Source organism: Egretta garzetta, unplaced genomic scaffold, assembly GCF_000687185.1.
Source record: "Egretta garzetta isolate BGI_Z169 unplaced genomic scaffold, ASM68718v1 scaffold109, whole genome shotgun sequence".
Classification (NCBI taxonomy): domain Eukaryota; kingdom Metazoa; phylum Chordata; class Aves; order Pelecaniformes; family Ardeidae; genus Egretta; species Egretta garzetta.
Genome location: NW_009260793.1, coordinates 2,012,689 through 2,035,116, shown reverse-complemented (window position 1 = coordinate 2,035,116; position 22,428 = coordinate 2,012,689). Strand labels below are relative to the sequence as shown.

The following is a 22,428-nucleotide window of genomic DNA, read 5'->3' as shown; positions in this document are numbered from 1 at the left end:
AACAGCTCTGTATAGTAAGGTTTTTCTAGTAGCCCTCATGTAGGCACTGCTCTGTCAGATGCTGAAAAACAATCTGTCAACACAAAGAGCATGAGGAGCTGTACGAAGACCTTCCAATTCTTATTTCTGATTTTGTAATTCACTCCACATGAAAGTAGGTTAGTCAAATAACAGGTCTGCCAATCTGTTTTTTGAAGGTAGAAAAATTTAAAGATTCATTGGATCCTCAGACAAAAAGTACACTAAGATTTAAGGCCAGAAATGAATCAGTGTGCTGCATCTCTGCTCTTGTGTTGTCTCTCTGCCCAAGACTTCATGCCTAACCACTTGTTTTCTTTTCCTATACAATTTGTGGTGGAGGGGTTTTTTTGTTTCTTGTCTTTGTGTCTTCTCCTACGTAGCTTTCTTTTTTACAAGAACTCCCTTCTCCCTCTGTAATATGTAGCTGCAGCTTTCTTCATTGCCATCCTTCTGTGTAGCATTCCTCCTTCATGATCCTGTCAGACTGAAACTCTCACAGGCATATACCACCCTTTGAATACAAGCCTTTTGGTCACTTAGCAGTTGTGTAAAGGCTGCAGAAGTTGTTCTGTTGACATCAATAGGCTGTAGAAGAGAACCCCTGCTGTATTTCCTATTCATTCTGTATTGTTTATGTGTCCAGAAATGCAAGTTTCTAAAGCAAAGGGTATGTTTTCCTCATTGTATTGCTTGGCATTGAGTCTTCAAAAAATAATGCGTGTTACTAACAGGAAGAGGGGGATTTTGGAAGCAGAGAAGGTATACATTATTTAAAAATAAAAAATAAATTCTTAGTTGTAGTTATCTCAAAAATAACCATGGCTCACTCCCTGGAGCCTGAAAATACAATGAGGACACCAGTCAAATGAAAACTTGAATTTTATCTGTAGCTTGGAAAAGGAATACACTAACAGAGGAAACTAATCACAAGAGATTGAGTATATGGAGATACATGTGCATGTACATGTTGACAGGAAGTCCAGCAGAACTGTAATTTGTTTCCAGAGAAATTGAAAGGCAGGTAGATGCAGAGGAGAATTCTCATAATGATCTACGTTTCAGTAAAGCTGAACTATTTAGATTTATTGGTGGACAAAGAACATTTGAGATTTGTAATTTTTTTCTGCAGTAAGCCAGCAGTTTTAGTAAAATTTGTGTGAGTCTGTTTATTACTCCCAAGAGTAATTAAAAGTAGCTAAAACCTCTGAGCCTACTTGTCTGTGCACCTTCCCCAGCACATACATAGTAATATCATGTTTACGTAGAGTTGTAACAGGTAGGCTATATTATGAAATGCCCACTTTTAACATCTGCCTAGTTAAAAGTCTACACCTAAGACATATTTGTGATTCATTTCAGCATACCTCAATATATTTATATATTGACCATTATCCATAGCATTAAAAACAATTGCCATACCAGTACTACACCCAAAAATGGCAATATTTTGGAGGATTTAAGGTATACTAACTGTCAAAACTTCATACACAGTTGTCTGACTAAGAGCTAGCACAGGAATAAAGGCTGGGATTTGAGGGATGACACACTGCACACAACCAAAAAAAAGTTAGAGGTGAGAACATCTGAAGAAAAAGAAGGGGGGGAAATTACTATACCTGAAGAATTTCTGCAATTAAAAAATTTCTACTTGTTCACTGCTGACACAGAAACACTGAAACCTCCATCTTTTATCAGTGAAAAAGTGCACTGAACAGTGCCTTGACAGTGCCATAGTTACCCAAAGAAAGTGTCCAGTATTGCAATCAGTTGCACAAACTTGCCTCAGCAACGGACACTATTGTTGCCTAAGTATTTTCAGTTCTCTATGACCTTATCTCTTTAAAATAAACAGACTCCAAACTAGTAATAGGCATTACAAAATTACTTAAATGTTACTTAAAAAACTTTATTGCTAAAATGTATATTTTGCTTTCTCACTGTGAGAGAACAACAAAAAAACCCCCACCTTTTAGATATGTCCTAATGGTCATCCTGGAAATTATCTTCTCTTGAACAGGCCAATTATAAACAAAGACCACCAGATTTATCCCCATCAAGTCAGAGAGAAAAATAAATTAAACTGGCTTTGCCATCATTTCCCTATATGTGGAAAATGATGCCATCGTGAGCAGGCTTGCATGAACTCCCTGCCTTAGCCCTGGGGCCTTCTGAATGATTTTTCCCCTTTGTTCTTCTGTACTTTCAAAATATAACCCTGTATGAATCACAGATAATGCTTGTGCTACATTTTTTCTCACGGGCACTAAAGTCTTGAAGTAATATTATTACTTTTGAGCAATCACATTACCTTTCAAACAATGGCACAAATGGCATGCAGTTTAGATAGCTAAACATCGCAGCAGGAAATTGATAAATGAAAATATAGATATGGATGTATCATTCAGACTTTTCTTACAAGCTGATAAATCTGACTATTAGCACTAAAGCACCAGAAGTTATAATTTTTAAAGGATTAAATTTCAAAAATGTCAGAATTACCTTGTGTTTATTAAAGTAACCTTTGCTGACATCACCTATTGTGGGGAAAAAAAGTCTTGTTCAAAAGCCTGGCTGTTTGGGAATTTGTAAATGGTTTAATGTGCAATGTCCTCATTCTACATTTATATTCATATATATATATATATATACACACACAAATATATGTATTTACACTGAGATTATTCTTCCCTAAACTCCAGGTCCTGCCCCTTCATCTCTGCCTACACTAGACATAGTGCAGGTTGGCAGCTTAAAGAGAGGTAGAACTTGGACCTTTAGCAAACAGTTAATTATGAAATCTTCTTGTCCCAGGCTTGCTTGTGTCAATTTGTACACTCACAGCCAGGGAAGTCCTGGTTACCCAGCAATAACATAATGTATCTTGTATATGGGCAGTAGATGCCATTTCACCTAGAGAACTGGAATAAGGGAAGTTATTCTACCCATGTTATACAATGACCAGCTCTGACCATGTATTATTATATTGTGATCTTTATTTCTAACCCTGAAAAAAATTCCAAACATCTGATCTAAACACTGTCTGTGAATCTGTCTCTAAATAGCAACACAACTGACTCCTGAGAACATCTTAGATATGTACCCAGTGGGGAGTGATGGTTAGCCTACTGTCATGTTTAACACAAGACCCTGTAACTTTATTCTCACCCGTGTTAAAGAAGCCTGTCCCAAAGTAGAGATCTTTTTAAGTGGGAAGTGGATGATTGTTCCACTGACACATGGATGATGACACAGACCTGAAGGCAGCTGAATGCAGAAGGTCCTTTAACCATCTGTAGAAATAAAAAAATCAGCCTTTATATAGAACAAAGTGCATGAACAAGGAGGGGATGTTTCAGATTCACATTTTTCCCCCCAATTTCATTTCCCAATTTCTCCATAGTTCTTTTCATTCCCTGACTATATTTCACGGTAGGTTTTTTTCTTCTTAGAGTAAATCAACACCCTAGTAGCCTTCATGGTTGCTGTTTCTGAACATTTTTGATCCCACAGACTCTGTCCAAACTAATAAATTAAACACAGCTTGCATTTGTTTCAGGCACAAAGGCCAGCTGGCACTGAGCAGCCCCTATTTCTATGCCATTAAACCTTCCAAACAGGCTGTCCACATGTAAATTGATTCTTTGAGAGTGGTCCCTCACCCATACTAAATCCCAGCACATGGATGGAAATTGTCTGCAAGCCCACTAGTTGCCCCAGGCCAAAACCGTGCCAAGGGCTGCTCTAAGAACATAACAGTATAAAAAAACACAATCCAGTGCTCAAAAAGTTCCCCAGCATGCTGCTTAATTACCTAGTATGGAAATGGATTTTGTATCTTACAAAAAAGGAAATAGATAAGAACCATAAGATCTTATTTCTGCTTTCCATTCCTCAAGGTGCTAGTTAAAGTCAAATAAAAAAGTTAAAAGGTAAAATAAATATAAAGTAACCATAATCCATCCTGTCCAAACCATCTTCCCAACTCCTCTAACTCTAGGCTCAAGTTTTATGAATGATAAAGAAACCTCAGCTTAAATCTCAAAATGGGTTTTATCTTCTCCTGTATACCATAACTGGGATTAAGGAATCATCAGTTCTCCTCAATGGTCAGTAGCTATTTTCTCAGATATCTTGGATTTTCACAAATTCATTAGCTAAAGTGTATTTTCTACTACTGTAATATCCTTGAACCACAAAGTTGTTAACAGATGATGGTACTTGAGCAAAAGAAGGTAGCAGGGTTGTCACTTTCTTACAGACCAAGAAACTGAGGAAGGAAGAAGCTGATTAATTTGCCTGTATCTTACAGGCAGAATTGAAATCCGAAATCAGTTGCTTAATTCCTAGGCTAATGATTCAACCAACTTGTCTTCTCATCTGTGCAATCTGGGTTTAAAAGGCACGAGCAGATGTTTTCAGTGACTCACTCACTGACACCAGCATGCACGTCACTGCTACACTCACAAGGCTCAAAAAGATTATAATTTGAGATCAAGAGCAAATAAAACAAAAACAGAGAAAATGGAGGTCAAGTCTGCAAAGTGGTCTTTGAAATGCAATTCTTCATCCTTGTTCACATCTAGTATTACAGGTCTTTGCAATTATATATGAATTCAAAGCTGTACACAATCTTCTTTCAGTCTTCCTTTATAGACTTATGTAGTTAAACTGATATCAGCACAAACCAGAAAGAAAATTAATAATGTAAATAAAGTGAAGCACAGAAGTAGGTCCATCTTATGCTGGAGTAATTCTGTTTACTTTCATGTTTCATTTTGCTGGCCATTTATGCAAGGTAAAATTCTACCTTGCTAAAATGCTTAGCAAGAAAAGATTTTGGCCACTAATATATCTTTCAAAGAATCATAGAAAATAAATCACAGACCATCACTGAGAAAGAGATGTAAAAAGTATATTCATATTCACATATATTTGCAAAGCATGTTATCCTATCATGATTTTGAGGGAAGGCAAAATGTCAAATCCCTTTGTTAATTTAAAAAATATACAGTCCCATAATATGTACACTGTTCCAAAAAGCTGAAAAAGTAATTTATGTAAGATACTTCAAAAAATATTTCCTAAAAAGACTTCTTGCAGAAACTGATGTTTAATAGAAATTATCCAAATCAGCTGACATCTCCCACATACATGATGCATAAGTTTTGAATATTTTCATTCTTTTACTGGAAAGGCATTGTTAACATATTTCTAAGAGGAAACAAACTAACATCTATGCCTGCACTTTCATGGCAGCGCATTAATCTCTAGTATGTTTTAAGAATGTATCCTGAACTCCTGTTTTTCAATACCTCAAAATAAACACACAAAACCTAAAGGAAAACTTGAGTCATTCCATGTGAGTTGCCGTGTTCTTTGCAGCGGGTACTGCTAGGAAGGAAGTCTTAAATTAGGTTGTATCTGCCAGCAACTGCGTGAACTTGACCTATTCAGGGCTTTTCTGATCTCTGTATATATTCAGAGTCGGGGTCCTGTCCTCTACGGACTAAAATGACTTCTTAGTACTTTTTTGTTTCTTGTTATACAAGGGAACCAGTTCAACTGTGAGCGAGTGATCTAGATTTCTTCTAGTTCTTTGGGCATATAAAGAACCACTGCCTAATTCCCAGCTGTTAGACCAACCTGTCTTCACTGATACTGCATGATGCCTTTCTCCACAGAGACATTCTGCAAGTAGGGATGACATTGCACTGGAAATCAATGAGGATTAAAACAGATAATATTGGATACGGTCACTATTAATTAGATACGTTCATAGGAAGGAACTATAAATATGTGATTGGGTAGTGGACTTTTGCAGGGTTTTTTATTAGATTCCAAGCTGAGTTTCTGGGATGGTCAGTTTATCCACTACTTGTAAACAGGTAAAGCACACTACTACTTGGTCCTACTTTTAACTAGGAAATCATTGAGGGATAACTTTTGGCTTTGACAGAGGCCTCTTGAAAATACTTAATTTAGTAGTTCCTAAGAACAAGAAAGAAATAATGTAAAATTTCTACAGTGCCACCAAAAAGAAACCGCCCCTTGCTGTGTTAGTTATTAACAATAGAAATACAAAGGTTTATACAAACTACGAAGTAAGAAACTAATGCAAATAATTCAGAGGGTCCATTTATATCTGAAGATTCAAGAAAACTGTTCCTGTACCTAACCATGACCCCATGCTGTCACTCCTACATCACCCTGATTCATAGCATAAATTCCTTGAATAGTTAACTGTGTCTGTATAGTGTCTGCCACTCTTCTTAAATGCAAAAGGATAAAATAATTATCATTTTGACTCACCAGATAGACTGTTTTTTATATATCTGCTATCTTGCAAGGGATCTCAGCATAAAGTCAAAGAGAATATTTTCTGCTGTGTATTGAATTTGTGTCTCTTTTCTGTCAGACATGGCATTTGCAGGTAAACTTGTTTATAAAATGCATCTAGTGACTGATGAAGATTATCTGCATTGGTGGGACATTGGAAAGAAGCATAATGTATACATTTTTTTAGCATTTCTTTTGCACAAAATATTTGCTGCTTGAAAATACTTATGCAGTTAAAGAAACAACTGTTACAATGTAGTTAAAAGGTTTAACCAGAAGTTGAATGCTAGCTCTGCGTGTTTCACTGTTAAGTTTTCCACTGACTCTATCTGGCTTTCAGCAAGATTTTTCTTTATATCTTTTTCTCTTACTTTTCTCCATCTTCTAAATGGGGATGCGACACTTTCCTCCTTAATATCTTGTAATTAATGTAAACAGTGGCTAAGTAATAAATATTGATTTCCTGCATTACATCGTGGAAAACGGAATTCAGTTTTAAACATCATTGGAAGCGTTTTCCACAGACTCCATGAAAAGTGATCTGAGAAAAGTTTGCATCTTTAATTAAAGGTACAACCTCAAGTTCTTTAATTTATGCTCTGATAAACATAATCGTCTTGACTGATTCCTTACTCCATGAAGAGTAATGGATCAAAGTCTGGTACAAAATGATAAGTTTGCTTTTGATTTCTCCTTAGTACAAATCAGTAATAAACAGAAGTCAAGGGCTTTTAGAAGTCACAGTACTGGGATCAAAACAGTTTATGATGGTTCACAGGCACTGGTGATGATGACAAATACAAATTGTATTCCTTAATTCTTTTTCCTAAAAATCATTTATAGGTAACCCACTATTAACCAGCAAAGTCAACGTTATAATAAATGTCCTGGATGTCAACGAGTTTCCTCCTGAAATTTCAGTTCCATATGAGACATCTGTATGTGAAAATGCCAAACCAGGACAGGTATTTCAAATTTGTAATGCTTGCTTTTTTGCTTTTTCTTTCCTTATTATTTATAGCAAAAGAAATTTCTGGGTTTGAAAATGACATCATGCTTAGAATTCTTTTACAAATAAAATGTCTGTGTTAAAAATACTCACCTTTTGAATTTCTGTTTGTTGACCTTTATGGTCTACTTATGGTCTATTTATTTTTATTACCCCTGATTATAGGGGCCTGAACCACCCTTTACTGTGGTGGTTTAGCAGCTGACAGGAGAAAGAGTACCTTCCTTAAAGACACTTAAATATAAAGGTAAAACTGCAGTGGATAAATGGAGTAGGATGGATTACGCACATTTCTGTGTCCTATTCTGAGAAAAAGAACCCACAACCCCAAAACCAATCCTTTTGAAAACTTGCTTTTATAAGGGGTTTCTAATATATACATACCATGCAAAACCTATTTTAGATTCAGAATACCACTTTATACCATGAGTGATGCCAGTATTAATAGAGCTGGCCCCAGAAGCTGCTGGCATATGCTCCTTCTGCACAAAATTTGTGCAATTAAACACAGTGCTGCAAAGCACCAAGGCCAACCATCATACATATTAACAGCTAACACTGTTTCCAAGACAGGACTCATAACTTCAGCCTACTGTGTAATCAGTGCCTTCTCTTTATATGTATGTAATATGTAATCAGTCCGTGTGATTTTTATTGCCTTTATTAGAGATTTGTCCACAACTTCATATGATATTCCTATATCATCTTTTTTTTTTTATATATGTTTCAACTAACTACCATACAACCCAATTTAACTTCTAGTTTATCAGATACCTTTAGTTAGTACCTTATCCAGACACTAACAGTAGAAAGGGGAACCTTTTACAGGGAAGGCTGAGATAAGCACTGACCTGTCAAAAATTATAAATATTTACACCTCTGTTCCATAAAAAAATTCCTTCCTTTTAAAAAGATTAGTGGCAAACCTACTATGAAACATTTTAACTGCTCTATGCTTACCTGAAATCTAATAGATAGGACTCTGGGACCTAACAGTTCCTTCATGCCTAGATGGTGCAGACCTTTCAACCATCTCTACTTCGTTTCAAGCTGTAAAATTAGGATGCAGCTTTGTGAAGTACTACCACATGTACCAGTCATATCAGTGATAGTAGTAGGAGCAGGTAAAGTGAACTGTCTTTACATAATCACTCACCTGAAAGCAATCAAGTGTTTTGATACAAAAAACAACTATTAAATACTTCTGCTATGAAAATAGTGTAAATCTTTCTGATTTCCTTCAGATATGTCAAAGCGAGACCTTCTGAGACATCATGAGTCCACTGGAGGCTATGGTATTCAGACTTCTTGCCTCCACCGTCCAATATATTAGGGGAATGAGAGTAATCCAGCAGGATATCACTTTCATTGTTTCATTTGATGCACTTCTACACTTCTACTTGCACTCCTACAAGACTGCTTCTTTTAGAAGATTGAACTGATTTCAGAATTAATTTTAATCTGGTTTCAGGTGATACAGACTGTCACTGCAGCAGACAAAGATTTGTCACCAGCTGGGCAGAGGTTTTCCTTCAGACTGTCAGCTGAGGCTTCCAGCAAACCAAATTTCACAGTCCATGACTACAGAAGTAAGTTGCTTACCCATATCTCTCTTTCAGAGCAGCAGACTGTGATTATAATGACAAATATGATTACTTTGTACTACAGTCAAGTCTACAGACTAACTTGTTTATTTGACATTTCTAATTGTTAAACTGTCTAGGACATATATTAATATAAATTCAGGTCTTGCACCTTTTCTCATTTTGCCTGCAAAAACACTGCTACCTGTTTTATTTTCTTCCTTTTATCTTTCACTATCTCAGGAAGAACTCATATGCCAATGCAGGTATACCTTTAAACAAGGCACTATTGCTGCCTTGTTTAAATATTATTACTTTGCTAACTGTTTTCAAAGTACCCAGCTATTGTGCTTTCTGGAGGATGCATAGTCCTGCAGAAGAATTAGTTCTAAATATGGAGAGTGCTGCTGCAGCATAACATCCCACAACACTCTTAATTTGTAGAAGGGATCTTTTTTTTCTTTCATAAACATCTTCAAGCATGTAGTCTTGTAAACAGACACAGCTAAAACATCAGAATAAACTGTAGCAAATTTTCATCACTAATTCCTTTAATCAAATAATTACCTTAATCACCTATGTAGGTTATAAATATTACTTTTAAGGAAAAGTATATAATTCTTATTTTTTATTAAGTTATTTATTTATATTCATTAATATTTTAAACTTAAATTTGAGATTATACTGAGCATGGTGTAAAGGTTCCTTTCTTGAGAATTAAGTAACCCAAGCCCTAGAAAGGACTAGAGCTGGATAATACACAGAATGAAAAAAAATTGCAGAGGTCACTTATTAGCCTTTTTAAAAACCATTTAAGTATATGACTCACATTATTTTTGAAGCCATACACTTTTGTCAATGTTAGGTTATACAAAATTAAAGTCAATAAAATAAGCACAGCTATTAATCATGATGATCTTTATCATTAAGAAATTTCAGGAAGAAGATGACAAGACAAAAATGGTTTATTCCCAAACTTATTAGTGACTTTTATTTTAGTATGTCATAGATAGCTAAAACATTTTACAGACGAGCAAAGAATTTCACTTAATGATTTGTAAATACAGTACATAATGAAACCATAGTAGCTCACAGTATTGCAGACATGAATAATAGTAACTTATGAAACAAAAAAAATGTCGATCAGCATTTTATCAGAGGCCATTCAAACCGTTTTCTTGAGACAGACAGCTCAATGAATATGAAGGACAATGTTACAATGGATTCAAATCCCCTTACTTCTATTCTTGGAAGATTAGGTTATTTCTCTTCTCCAGAAATGCTTAGTCTAAACAGGTTGGTTTTAACAGCTACTAGTATTTAAAAGTGTTGTGGCATTTCAGTATCAAACTATAATTTTGCCAAGAAACATTCAAATGCTTTACAACTGTGTCCCACTGGACTTAAAATTTTGGATAATGCTTAAGTCTGCTTCCTCTTAAAGTTGCACTTTAGTTTCTGTTCTTTTCTGTTCCCTACTTGGCTAGTCACAGTATTTCCTTAGAAAACTCAGTATGATGAACTTTGTTAATGATTATAATTTAAAAGCAAAAAAAAAGTTCTCTATATCTTAACAGGAGGAGGAAAATATACCTCTTTAGAGCTTCCTCATATTTTACATTAATTACTTTCATCTTTTCATTTTTCAACACATTTAAAGGGCCATATGGGTAATATCTTTGTAATTATGTAGTCTTATAACATGAATACTGTGTATTTCTAAATACCTTTGCTCTCTTGGTCAAGATTTCGTTAAAGAAAGAGCTTTAATTTCTTTCTTTTTCTCCATTTACTAAAATATCCTTCAATTTCACCAAGATCTATTTCTTTTGAATAATTTCAAATTACAGTATTAAGAATAAGTCTTCCGGTTCCTCTCAGGTCATTTTAACATATTTAATTCTGCAAAAGAATCTTTAAACTTAAAAAGGCTGTACAGTAATTAAACTCAATTACATTTCTCATTTAGTCTTTTGTGGTGTGTTTAGCATATAAGTTTGCTGAGGAAATTAAAAATTATTAGATAATTAAGTTTCCCCATTTAAACCAGTGAGATGACTTTGGATCTCAGTAGCCTGTTAACAAACTTTCCCTATTGTATAAAAACAAATGCAATATTCCCATAAAAAAAATAGAATTAGAAACCACCAAGATGCACAACTATTCATGCATAAATCTTTGTGTGTGTATGTACCTATATACACACTCTTAAAAACATTTCTTAACACTTACTAAAAAAGAAGAAAGTAGTACACTATTTACTGAAACATAAGGAAGACCGGAAAAAAGCTTTTGTGGAATATTTTACAACCATAAAAAACTATTAATTTTTTTATGATTTTACAGAACTATTAGAAAAATCTGTCCAAACAGAAACTCACAGAATCACAGAATCGCAAGGGTTGGAAGGGACCTCGGGAGATCATCTAGTCCAACCCCCCCTCTGTACAATATTTTCAACATCTTCTACTTTTTTTTGCCAAAAAGGTCTGCTCTGTGCACAATTTAGAGGTATAATAACACAACCTTATTTTCACTACAGAAACCTTTTAAAAACATAAATACAATTATCTTTTGAGTTAGCAAATATGCTAGTACCAAGCAAGTACTTTGTGAAAATAATTTTTTTTTTTATGAAAAAATCTTGTCACTGTGTTACAATTAATGCTTTTACAAGTAAAGTTGTCATTTAACATTTTTAAACACACCAAGAAGCCCAATAACCAGTGCTATTCTATACAGATAAAAATCATGGGTGGTGTGGTATTACAGCAGGTGTAGTGTGTTTGTAGTACACCTGAGAGAATAAACTTTTCCAGGTTCCTTACTTCCTCAGAATTTAACTTCATGAGGACAGAAGCAAGACAGAAGCTCAAGGTTGCCATTTGGAATCTCTATAAATATAAACACAGGGAAATGTTATGCTTCTAGACTATGCCCTCAGCAGTGCTGAGACCAATCTGCCAGCTGTGAACAGAAGTGAAGGGCCCTGTCGGAGCTGGAGTGCTTCCAGCTTGAACCACCCACCTTCCTCTTTCCACTTTGCTGGCCTCGCTCTGCTCCCTAATGGGCTGCTTCCCTGCTGAGCATACTCAGTTGCTCATGTAAGAGAGAGAATTTTCCTTCTTTCCAGACTGTCACACACATCCTGAAAATGAATTTATTGCTAACAGAGTGAAGAACCAGAAGATGTCTCAGCTTCAATCTGCAGCTCCAGGCTGCTCTGTCTAGAGTTCAAACACATGCCTGTGTCCATATTCTCAAAAGGACCTTGAACAATCGGAAGGGGTCATACAAGAGCAACAAAAATTGTTCAAATACTTAAGAGGTTGATCTCTTTGATTCTTCTCTAAGGAGAATGGAAAGTCAGTTGATTACATTGTAACATGCATTAAAGTGATCTTCAACATTGCAATTAGAAGAAAAACAAAAGAACAGAAATAATTCTATTAATAGAAATAGAAATAAAAATAGTAATAAGATTAAGCTGGATGACTTCAAATTAGATTTAAAACTCTTTATACAGTGCAGATGATCAATCATAGAAAGAACAAACTGAATGTGGAAGTTGGTTTGATTCAAATAATTTTGAGACATTTTTCTTTTTCAAAACTAAATGTCACTGAACTTGATGTGTCCGTGTGCCATGTTTGAGTTTGATAAAAAGGGGACTTCTGAAATAAACTTTTTGTCATTCAAGGGCTTTCTCAATGGTGTTTGATCATAACATATCTGATTTTAGATATTTAGGGTTCCTTCTTACTCTTCTTAATCAGAACTGCACACAAGTATTTGAGTGTTGAATTCAGAGCCCTTAATCCTACCTAGTGACAAGACTCCAAGAAGGGATGAAAGTCATAACATGGACAGTGACCTCTTCTAAAGATACAGGAAAGCCCATGGGTGAGATGGCAAAAGGGTCATGGCTGCAGGCTACCTTCATTCAGATCTGTCAGCTAATTAATTCCCTGCTAATTTCATTTTGGTTTTGCTTTCAATGTAATTCTTTTAATCTGCACATCATTTCCTTCCTACTCTGTTTGATTCAAGAAAAGCCATGATGACTGAATATCTAGTAGGAAGAAGTGACAAAACCTAACTTCTAGGAGTTCTGAATACATGAGTAATTGATGGAGAATATACTTATTATAAAGTACTGGTTAATTTCTGCACTTATTTTTAATGGGGCAGGAAAGTTGAAGGGGGTTTGCATTTTGCCTAGGTATATTACTTTCAGTTTTAAATGGAAAATAAGTAATTAATAGAGGCTTGATTCTTAAATCCATGTACAGTCAAGTGCTTTGGACCATAGTCTTGGAATATAAGGACATAAGGAGAAAAGAAAAACTGAAAAGCCTTCTCAATAAAATACTTGTGATTTAATTATGATTTATTTTTTCTTTGAAATTTTGGCTCTCAAGCTAAGAAGTTTACAAGAAATGGAATATTGTTTAATGATCTGCAAAAAATAGCTGTACTGGCCAGAATACAATACCTTCTATAGCCATAAAACAAGGCAATTACATAAAGGATATCATTCACTGAGTTTCAAAAATGGAATAGCTGTCTATTATTAAAGGTGATACAAATTACAACAGTGAACTGAAGTACGAAATAAAAATCCTGTAATGACTGTGTCATGTTTTACAGACAACACTGCTGGGATTGAAACCAGGAGAAATGGTTACAGCAGGAGGCAGCAAGAGCTGTACTTTCTTCCAGTAGTGATAGAAGATAGCAGTTACCCTGTCCAGAGCAGCACAAACACAATGACTATCCGTGTGTGCAGATGTGATTCTGATGGCATCATCCTGTCCTGCAATGTGGAAGCAGTCTTCTTACCAGTAGGCCTCAGCACAGGAGCACTGATTGCAATCTTGTTGTGTATTGTTATACTTCTAGGTTAGTTATCATGAAACCATGTGAAGTGCATTACTCTGCTTATTCACCTGTGAATTAATTTGTGTTGTTATTAGCTTCATCTGTGGTTTAACAAAAACCACTGAAAATGTGTGGCAGTTTAGGAGAACTTTCATGCTTCTAAGTTTCTAGAAAAGCATCCCAAAGCACTGACAATTACCATGACCATGAATCTGCTAACACCTACATATTTCTTATTGCATGAAAAGAACCAGCTTTCAGTGGAATCCAAGCCATAATATTTTCTCTGAAACAGCTTTGTTTAAATACTTTCTTAAAGATTTAATATTTTTAAATTGTTACTAAGGTAGACAAGTCCTACCGACAGTAAGAGCAATATGGACTTAGTAAGGGCCTTTATTTAATTCTTCATGCCAACTTGACAAAAGGAGAAGAAACAAACGAGAGAGGAGAAAATAATTGTAATGTAGACCGTGACTAGCTAGATCCATGTAAAACTTTACAGGAACATTTTAATTTCAGGCAGACATGGATTCCATTAAGGTGGCATTGTCATTTAATCTACAATATATTTAAATATTGCCTTATTTACTGCATGCCCAAAGCAGTCCATGCTCATGTGCACCCTGCTTATAATATAGCCTTAGTGAACTGATAACGAAATACAACCAACTTTGTAGCTTGCACAGGCACAATGTGAGCTGCAGAAAGCGGACTGATTCTTACAGTTGCTAGCCTATGTCTCCTCTTCACACTAGTGGGTTTCCTAGATCTCATGCTTATGTAGGTCTAATGCATAGACAAAAATAGCTGCTGACAGAGAATATAACATATAGATACCTCTTTGCATTTGGATAATATAATAATTTACCACTTAATTAAATTACTACAGGCTCAGGGTTACATAAATAGCTTCTGACGAGCAGTGGGTAAAAGTCAGAATATCTGCCCTATGTAAAAATTTCATGTTGTGAGAAAAATGTTTTTCAAATCAGAACCATAATGGCAAACATTCAGACTCCCCATGGAATAGGAATTAATGACAAATACACCTATTCTGAATAATTTAAAAAAACCAAAACAACAGGTCAGTTTTTTGGAAGCAAGAAGAATGCTGTCTCCTTTATCACAGTTCCTTAGGGCTACTTTTTTACTTCTAGTGGTTACCTGGGTAAAAGCAGCCTCAGCATCAAAGAAATTCCATTATGAAAAAAGCTTTAGCTTATTTCCACATGAAGAGAGAAGTCAATTAGAGCTCTGTCTTTAGGTAGGACTCCCAGGGATATCTAACCTCTCTGTTACAGAGCAAAGTGCCTAGAGGCCCTAAACACGTACTGTAGCACAGCCTTTCAAGTTGCCACCTTTGTGACCAGTAATCTGGGCAGTGTGAAGTACACAGCAGAGAGCTTGGTGCTCTTGGTACAAAGATCACGTACAATGTCAGAGTATCTGGGTAAGCGGGAATATCTGAAGTCTCAATTTCCCCCAAAATCTGCTAGGTGATCATGGAAGCCTTCAATAGAACTTTGGTTTTGTTTCCCTAAAGGTTTGTTGAAATAAATACAATTTTTTATTTAAATAAACCAGCATTTTCAATCAAAAATAATTATGTCAAAGAAGTCCTTACCAGATCTGCTGCTGATTGATGCTCTTGGCATATACAAAACTAATGAAGTTATTTTAATTCATGGTTTGCACAGAATGGCAGACTGAATTATTGAGATTATGTTTGGAAAAGAGGTTTTGGTCCTTTAATAACTCCTTTCATTCTAATCAGCCTGGCAATATTACCCAGAAAAACTAATGTATAAATAATGAGATCTCCAGTGCTGTGTGTAACCTAAGAGAATGGTGTTTCTCTTATATCCAGACTTATATCCTTACTATTCTATTGATCAATTTAAAAGCTGCTTTTGGATTTTTATTTCTTGCTGTGAACCTGGCCTGACACAGAGTCATTAAAATTGTAGTTGAAGTCATTCTTGTTGATCTCATTTCTATGTAAAAGGCAGTCAACATATTACCAGAATCAGGAGTTAGTTTAAGCCACACAAGCCTGACCATGGATTTATAATCATTGCAACTCCTGTATTCATCATTGTATTACTTCAACAACAGCACTTAGAACACTGCCATTTCTACCAAAGGCAGTTAGGGATTTCAAAATAACCAAAAGGCTAGTTTACTACAAGCAGATTTAACATGAAATAGCAGATTTTCCCTTGAAATATATCTCCAAAGACAAACTATTGAAAAAAACCCCCACAAGCTGATTGCCATTGAGTTTCCATTTGGAATAAAACCAGTTTGTAATGTTTTATATTACATAGAATCACAAAACCACAGTTGGAAGACACATCTGGAGATCATCTAGTCCAACTTCCCTGCTTACAGCAGGGTCAGTTAGAGCAGGTTGCTCAGGGGTAAATCCAGCTGGGTTTTGAATATCTCCAAGGATGGATACACCACAACTTCCCTGGGCAATGTGATGCAATGCTTGACCATTCTGACATTAAAGAAGCTTTTTTCTTATGCTTTAATGGAATTTCCTACATTTCCATTTGTGCCCATTGCCTCTTGTCCTGTCACTGGGCACCACTGAGAAAAACCTGGCTCCATCTTCTTTACTTTCATCCATCAGGTATGCATACACATTGATAAGGTCCCCCTGAGAATTCTCCAAGTTTAATAGTCTCAGCTCTCTCATCCTCTCCTCATACAGCAGATATTCCAGTCCCTTAATCATCTTTGTGGCTCTGCACTGGACTCACTCCAGGAAATCCATGTCTGTCTTGTACAGAGGAGCCCAGAACTGCACCCAGAACTCCATGTGTGTCTGACCAGGGCTGAATAGAGGGGAATGATCACCTCCCCAGGCCTGCTAATAGCACTTTTCCTAATGCAGGCCCAAATGCTGTTAGCATTCTTTGCCACAAGGGCATGTGGCTGGCTCATGGTGAACTTCTTGTGCACCAGGACCCTAAGTTCTTCTCTATCAAGTTGCTTTCCAGCCAGTCAGTGAACTGTATCTACAGTATATGGTTATTTCTGTCCATGTGCAGGACTTGGCTTTTCCCCTTTGTTGAATCTCATAGGGTTCCTTTTGGCCCATTCCCTCAGCCTGGTGAGGTCCCTTTGAATGGTGGCACAACCCCTGTTTTGTATCACCTGCAAACTTACTGAGGGTGCACTTAATCCCATGACCCAGGTTGTTTATGAAGATGTTAAACAAAACTGGTCCCAGTATCGACCCCAGGGGTACATCATTAGTGACTGGCCTCCCTCTGGTCTTTGGGCTGTTGATCACAACCCTTACAGCCTACCAGTTTGGCCAGCTTTGCAATCCACCTCACCATCTACTTGTCTGGTCCACACTTCTTCAGTTTTTCTGAGCAGGTTGTTATGAGAGGCAGCATTAAAAGCTTTGCTAAAGTTAGGATAAAAATAATGCACTTTTCTCCCTTCATCCACCAGTCACATCATCGTAGAAGGCTATCAAGTGAATAAGCACAATTTCACCTTTGTAAATCCATGCTGACTACTCCTGGTTCCCTTCCTGTTCTTCATAGGTTTGAAAAGGGTTTCCAGAATTATTCGCTCCATCACTTTCCTCGGGATTGAGGTGAGGTTGACTGGCCTGTAGTTCCCTAGCTCATTTTTCTTGCCTTCCTTGAAGATAGGAGTGACAGTTGCTTCAGTCCTCAGAAACATCTCCCAGTTCCCAGGACCTTTAAAAATTATTGCAGGTGGCCTCACAATGACATCAGGTCCCATGTCCTTGTGTGTGTCCAGTTTGTTTAAGTGTTTCCTAACCTGACCCTCCTCCACCAAGGATAAGTCTTTCTTGTTCCAGACTTTCCCTCTAGTCTCAGGGACCTGGGATTCCTGAAGGACAACCTTACCAATGAAGACTGAGGCAAAGCCGCCAGTGAGTAGGTTGGCCTCTTCTGTGTCCTTTGTCAACAGGTCCCCTGCCCAATTCAGCAGCGGGCCCACATTTTCCCTACTTTTTCTTTTGCTGCTGTTGTACTTTTACAAGCCCTTCTTGTTGTCATTCATGTCCCTCACAAGATTCAATGCCAGACAGCCTATGACTTTCCTAACCATATCCCTGGATGTTCCAACAGTCGCTGTATATTCCTTCTGGCTCACCTGTCTGTGTTTTCACATCTTATATGCCTCATTTTTTTGTGTGAGTTTAGTCACGAGCTCCTTATTCATCCATGCAGGCCTCCTGCTGCCTTTGCTTGATTTCCTGCTCGTCAGGTTGGAGCACTGTTGACCTTGGAGAAGGAGGTGACACTTAAAAATCAACCAGCTTTTCTGGACCCCCAGAACCATATCACATGAGATTTTTCAAAGCAGATCCCTGAAGAGTCCAAAGTGCACTGTATAAAAAGCTGAAGTAGGATTGTTTTTTTCTCCATTTCAAAGATTACAATTTTTTTTTTCTATTTAATACTGTGAGGTTTTTTTCTCTGCAGTGTGGAAATTTAGAGATTTTTCTCTATTTTGCTATGGAAGACATTTAAAAAAAATTATTCCATCTCTCTATCTCTCCAAACTAAACAGCTGAAGTCCTGTCCAATTCTATTTGTTCACAAAACAGGCCAGCAGGAAAACTATTTATTACTTCCTTCAGCAGCACAGCAAGCACTAAGGAGTTAGACATCAAGCAGCAAATGACTTTTCATTGGCTAGAGCACTGCTATTTTTAAAAGAATAGTAGGAGCATATCTTCTAAGGAAAAAGTCTCTTTTATTGCTTGCAACTCTCAAAGGAAGATATAACAATATAGCATCAGAGCACCAAATTATTTCTGTGCATGTCTTAACTTCAGTTTTCTCTTGTTACAGTCATTGTGGTACTGTATGTAGCACTACGGAGGCAGAAGAAAAAGGATACCCTGATGACCTCTAAAGAAGACATCAGAGATAACGTTATCCATTATGATGATGAAGGAGGTGGAGAAGAGGACACCCAAGCTTTTGACATAGGTGCCCTGAGGAATCCCAAAGTGATTGAAGATAACAAAATACGCAGGGACATAAAACCAGACACCTTGCGTTTTCCACGTCAGAGACCACCAGTAGAAGATAACACAGACATAAGAGATTTCATTAATCAAAGGCTGCAGGAAAATGATGTAGATCCAACTGCACCCCCTTATGACTCCTTGGCAACCTATGCTTATGAAGGAAATGGATCTGTTGCAGAGTCTCTCAGCTCCATAGACTCCCTTACTACAGAGGCAGACCAGGATTATGACTATCTGAGTGACTGGGGACCTCGCTTTAAGATCTTGGCAGATATGTTTGGAGAAGAAGAAAGTTATAACCCTGACAAAGTCACTTAAGTACAACTACAACAGTGAAATAAAAAGAAAAGTAAATCAACAACAAATTTAAAAGATAAACCTAAGCTTTATAATAGGACAGGATTCCTTTGATCATAAAAGACAGCAACTGTTTCCAGCAAGTTACTACATTTATCGTACTGTCAGTTTTGGTTTGATCTGCGAAGGAAAGATAAATCCTGTAAAATACACAGTTTTTTGTTGTTATTTTGTTACTCTGGAATTACACTGAGACAAGCTCAGGCCTACAAAGTACAGTTTACTGCCCTGACTTTTAGAAAGAAGATAGCTTTCTGGCATCACAGTGGAAGAGTGGTAGCTTTTTCGTAATTCCACTAAAGTGCCTATTGAAACTTTTATCATTTAAGTGGTAAAGAGTCTGCTGTGATGGTGTAACAAAACTGAACGGTAAATTGGACAAGAACTTTAGGACAAGAAGCAATAGCAACATGCTGACTTCTTTTAGAACAAAAATGGAGATCGCTTCCTGGAGTATATCTAATGACTAAAACTAAGGGGGGAGGCAGGTGGGGGGGTGTATGTTGTGTTTGGGGGTTATGTTTGGGTTTTTAAAAGAAGAAAACAGTATGTCAAGACATCACATTTCTTCTTCCAAAATTTCACTGAAAATTTAAATTTTAAATGCTATTGCTCACTCTGAAGATGTAAAGCCCAAATTAAAAAGTAAAAGATCTTAGCATACATCAATGAATATTTAAAATGTTCATGCAAATATTACATTTTTCCAAAATAATAAAAAGATGAAAGCAGCTATTCCTTTATGTGAAGGAAATTTCCCTTGGTTCCCCCTCTTCTTTTGAAATGACACTATTATTAAAACATAAAATGGAGAGGGTTTTTTAAGAGCATTATTGTATTTTTAGTGCCAAGAGATTTTTTTTTCCTTTGTAAGTATCTCTAAAGAATTATACGTAAAGAACTGCACATCACTTTTCTTTGAAATCAGATTTTTACTCTGCAGGTACTATAGCCATACATATTATAGTTATTTTTCAAATGACCATCTGCTACAGTTCAGCACATCATTGTATTTCACTGTCAGATTCACATCAAACATTTTAAAAAGACTTTTCAGGATGGAAATTTATTAATTTTGTCCTTGCCAAAATATTAGCAGAGGCGGAATAAAAATGTAAACAGTATGTTTGCCCACACTTTATGTACATACCCATGCATAAATGTAGGTGTGCAGGTAACAGAAGTACAGATATGTGTAAGGCATTATGCCAAGGAAGATCTCCTGTAAAACTGTTTCATCTGACTTTTTCTGATGATCTAAGACATAGACATTTTGTAAGACAACAGTTTATGGCCCTCAAAGTGCATATATCCTTATATTCTCCTTCTAAAATCTCTGCAGTGCTATACAATCTACTTGAGCTCTACTCATGATTAATGGCACTTGCAAGGCCAGCCCAAGTCTTTCATGAATCAGAAGTCTTTAATTCACCTCAGGTCTACAGCTTACTTTTTGTACCACTGAAGAATTAATAACTGTCAGATATAGTTAGCACACAAGCCTGATATTAACATACACATAGTTCCCTTTACTCTCTTGGGGAAATATAAAGGTATTTCAAAGTTGCATAAGTTAATCTCCCAGTGAGACTTAAAAAGTGCATATTTTAAGTAAGTTTGGGATCATTCAGTACAATTGGACAGGGCTGCCTTAAAAGCATGATTGGCATAGCTTCTAACAGCATAGTGTTGAGGAAGAGACACAGTGTATGGTAAGAAGAAAAGTGTGGGGTTTCTCATTATCAGTAAAGGTATCCTACGCTCCCTTGAAAGACAAACTAAGCCAATAAAAGCTCTCTTCTCACAGGGCAGGAAAGCAGATGAAGTGGTAGGGCCCATTTACCAGCATAGCAATTTTTGTGTGGAAGGTGATGATTTTGATTTTTACACATCTTGAGAGCATAGCAAAGGCAACTTGATACTGCAAAGTGGACCTAAAACAGAGCTCTGAAAAAAAAAAAAAAAGTGTATGTATATATATATATTTGCTACTAGTTACAACACAGGTTTAATTCATACAAAATTCACACTTGTGGAGGTACTTAGCAATGCTTCCTCATGTAGTATACGCATAGCAATGCTTCCTACCCTGTTGCCACAGCTAAAATAAACATCTAACACTGCTCATTTACAGATGTGCAATCCTGTAGCCAAACTCTGCTCTTAGTAACTGTATTAGTCCTTTACATGTGTTTCACTAGTAAAGTCAACTTGAGAGAGAGAGAGAGCAGTGTTTGACTTTTTGACATCATGTGGCATGATTGCTCCTGGGAAAGTTGTATTTGTAGCGGATACTGGGTGAACATTAGGTGTCCTGAGTAGGTTGGCATTTGCTCTAAGCAGAACAGTCTGTATGGGAGCCTGACTTCCAAAATGGGTAGACAGAAAATGTGGTCTTAAACACGCTGCTACACACAATCCATATTTGAGACTGAGTTGTATGTTAAATTAATACCAAATTGAATAACGAATGCATATTTTTGACATTTAAGAGGTTTGTAACTGAGATGTTTCTATCCCATAATTAATAAAACTCCAGGAAGATTTTAAAAAAAAAAGGTATGTCATTACAAATGCAATTGTCCTATAAAATCATAATTAAAAGCTTTTAATACCTTTTTTTAAAGAGTGATCAAACAATTTTAACTTTGCAAACAGCTCTATAGAACTAAAGAAAGGAATTGTTTTTATTTTATGCATAACCTAAGATCCAGGAAATTTGTGTTTAATTCCATGTTCTCTCACTCTCTTTCTAAAACATGCTTGTCAGGTTTTTAGCACCTTATTTTTGGAAAGGTAATTAGACAAATATGAAATTTACAAGATTTAAAATATTGCAAGGCATCTCAGACGATATGAAGTCAATGGGATTAAGGAACCTCAGTGCATTTGAAAATTGTATCACATAACTACTTTGGTTTCTAAGCACTATATCTTAAAAAAACCTCTACAAACCCTGGCACAATCAAGATGTTAAAGTGGATGTCTCTCCTTTGACTATGGAAAGAGCCATATAACTCAAATTATATCAGAGTGACAGGAAGCTAAGACAATGCTTAAAGGACACAGAAGGGACAGAATTGAGAGAAATATTTTTGTTTAAACTTCCAAATGTAAGATACCATTGCACAAACATCTAGCATCATCTTAAATGTCTCAACAGTGCAAATCACAAGACATTCTGTAAAACATCTTCTGCACAC

At 36.4% G+C, this 22,428-nt stretch overlaps 1 protein-coding gene across 2 annotated transcripts in view; it reads left to right on the top strand.

Annotated features, from left to right (window-relative positions):
- The window catches only part of CDH12 (cadherin 12), a 173,118-nt gene extending 153,932 nt beyond the window's left edge, over nt 1-19,186 (top strand). For both annotated transcript variants that reach the window (XM_035902107.1, XM_009646725.2), the window contains 4 exons: nt 7,201-7,322; nt 8,838-8,955; nt 13,600-13,851; nt 18,687-19,186. In XM_035902107.1, coding sequence (XP_035758000.1) covers nt 7,201-7,322; nt 8,838-8,955; nt 13,600-13,851; nt 18,687-19,186 — 992 coding nt within the window. The remainder of the gene's footprint in view (nt 1-7,200; nt 7,323-8,837; nt 8,956-13,599; nt 13,852-18,686) is intronic.
- Nucleotides 19,187-22,428: the final 3,242 nt, after the last annotated feature.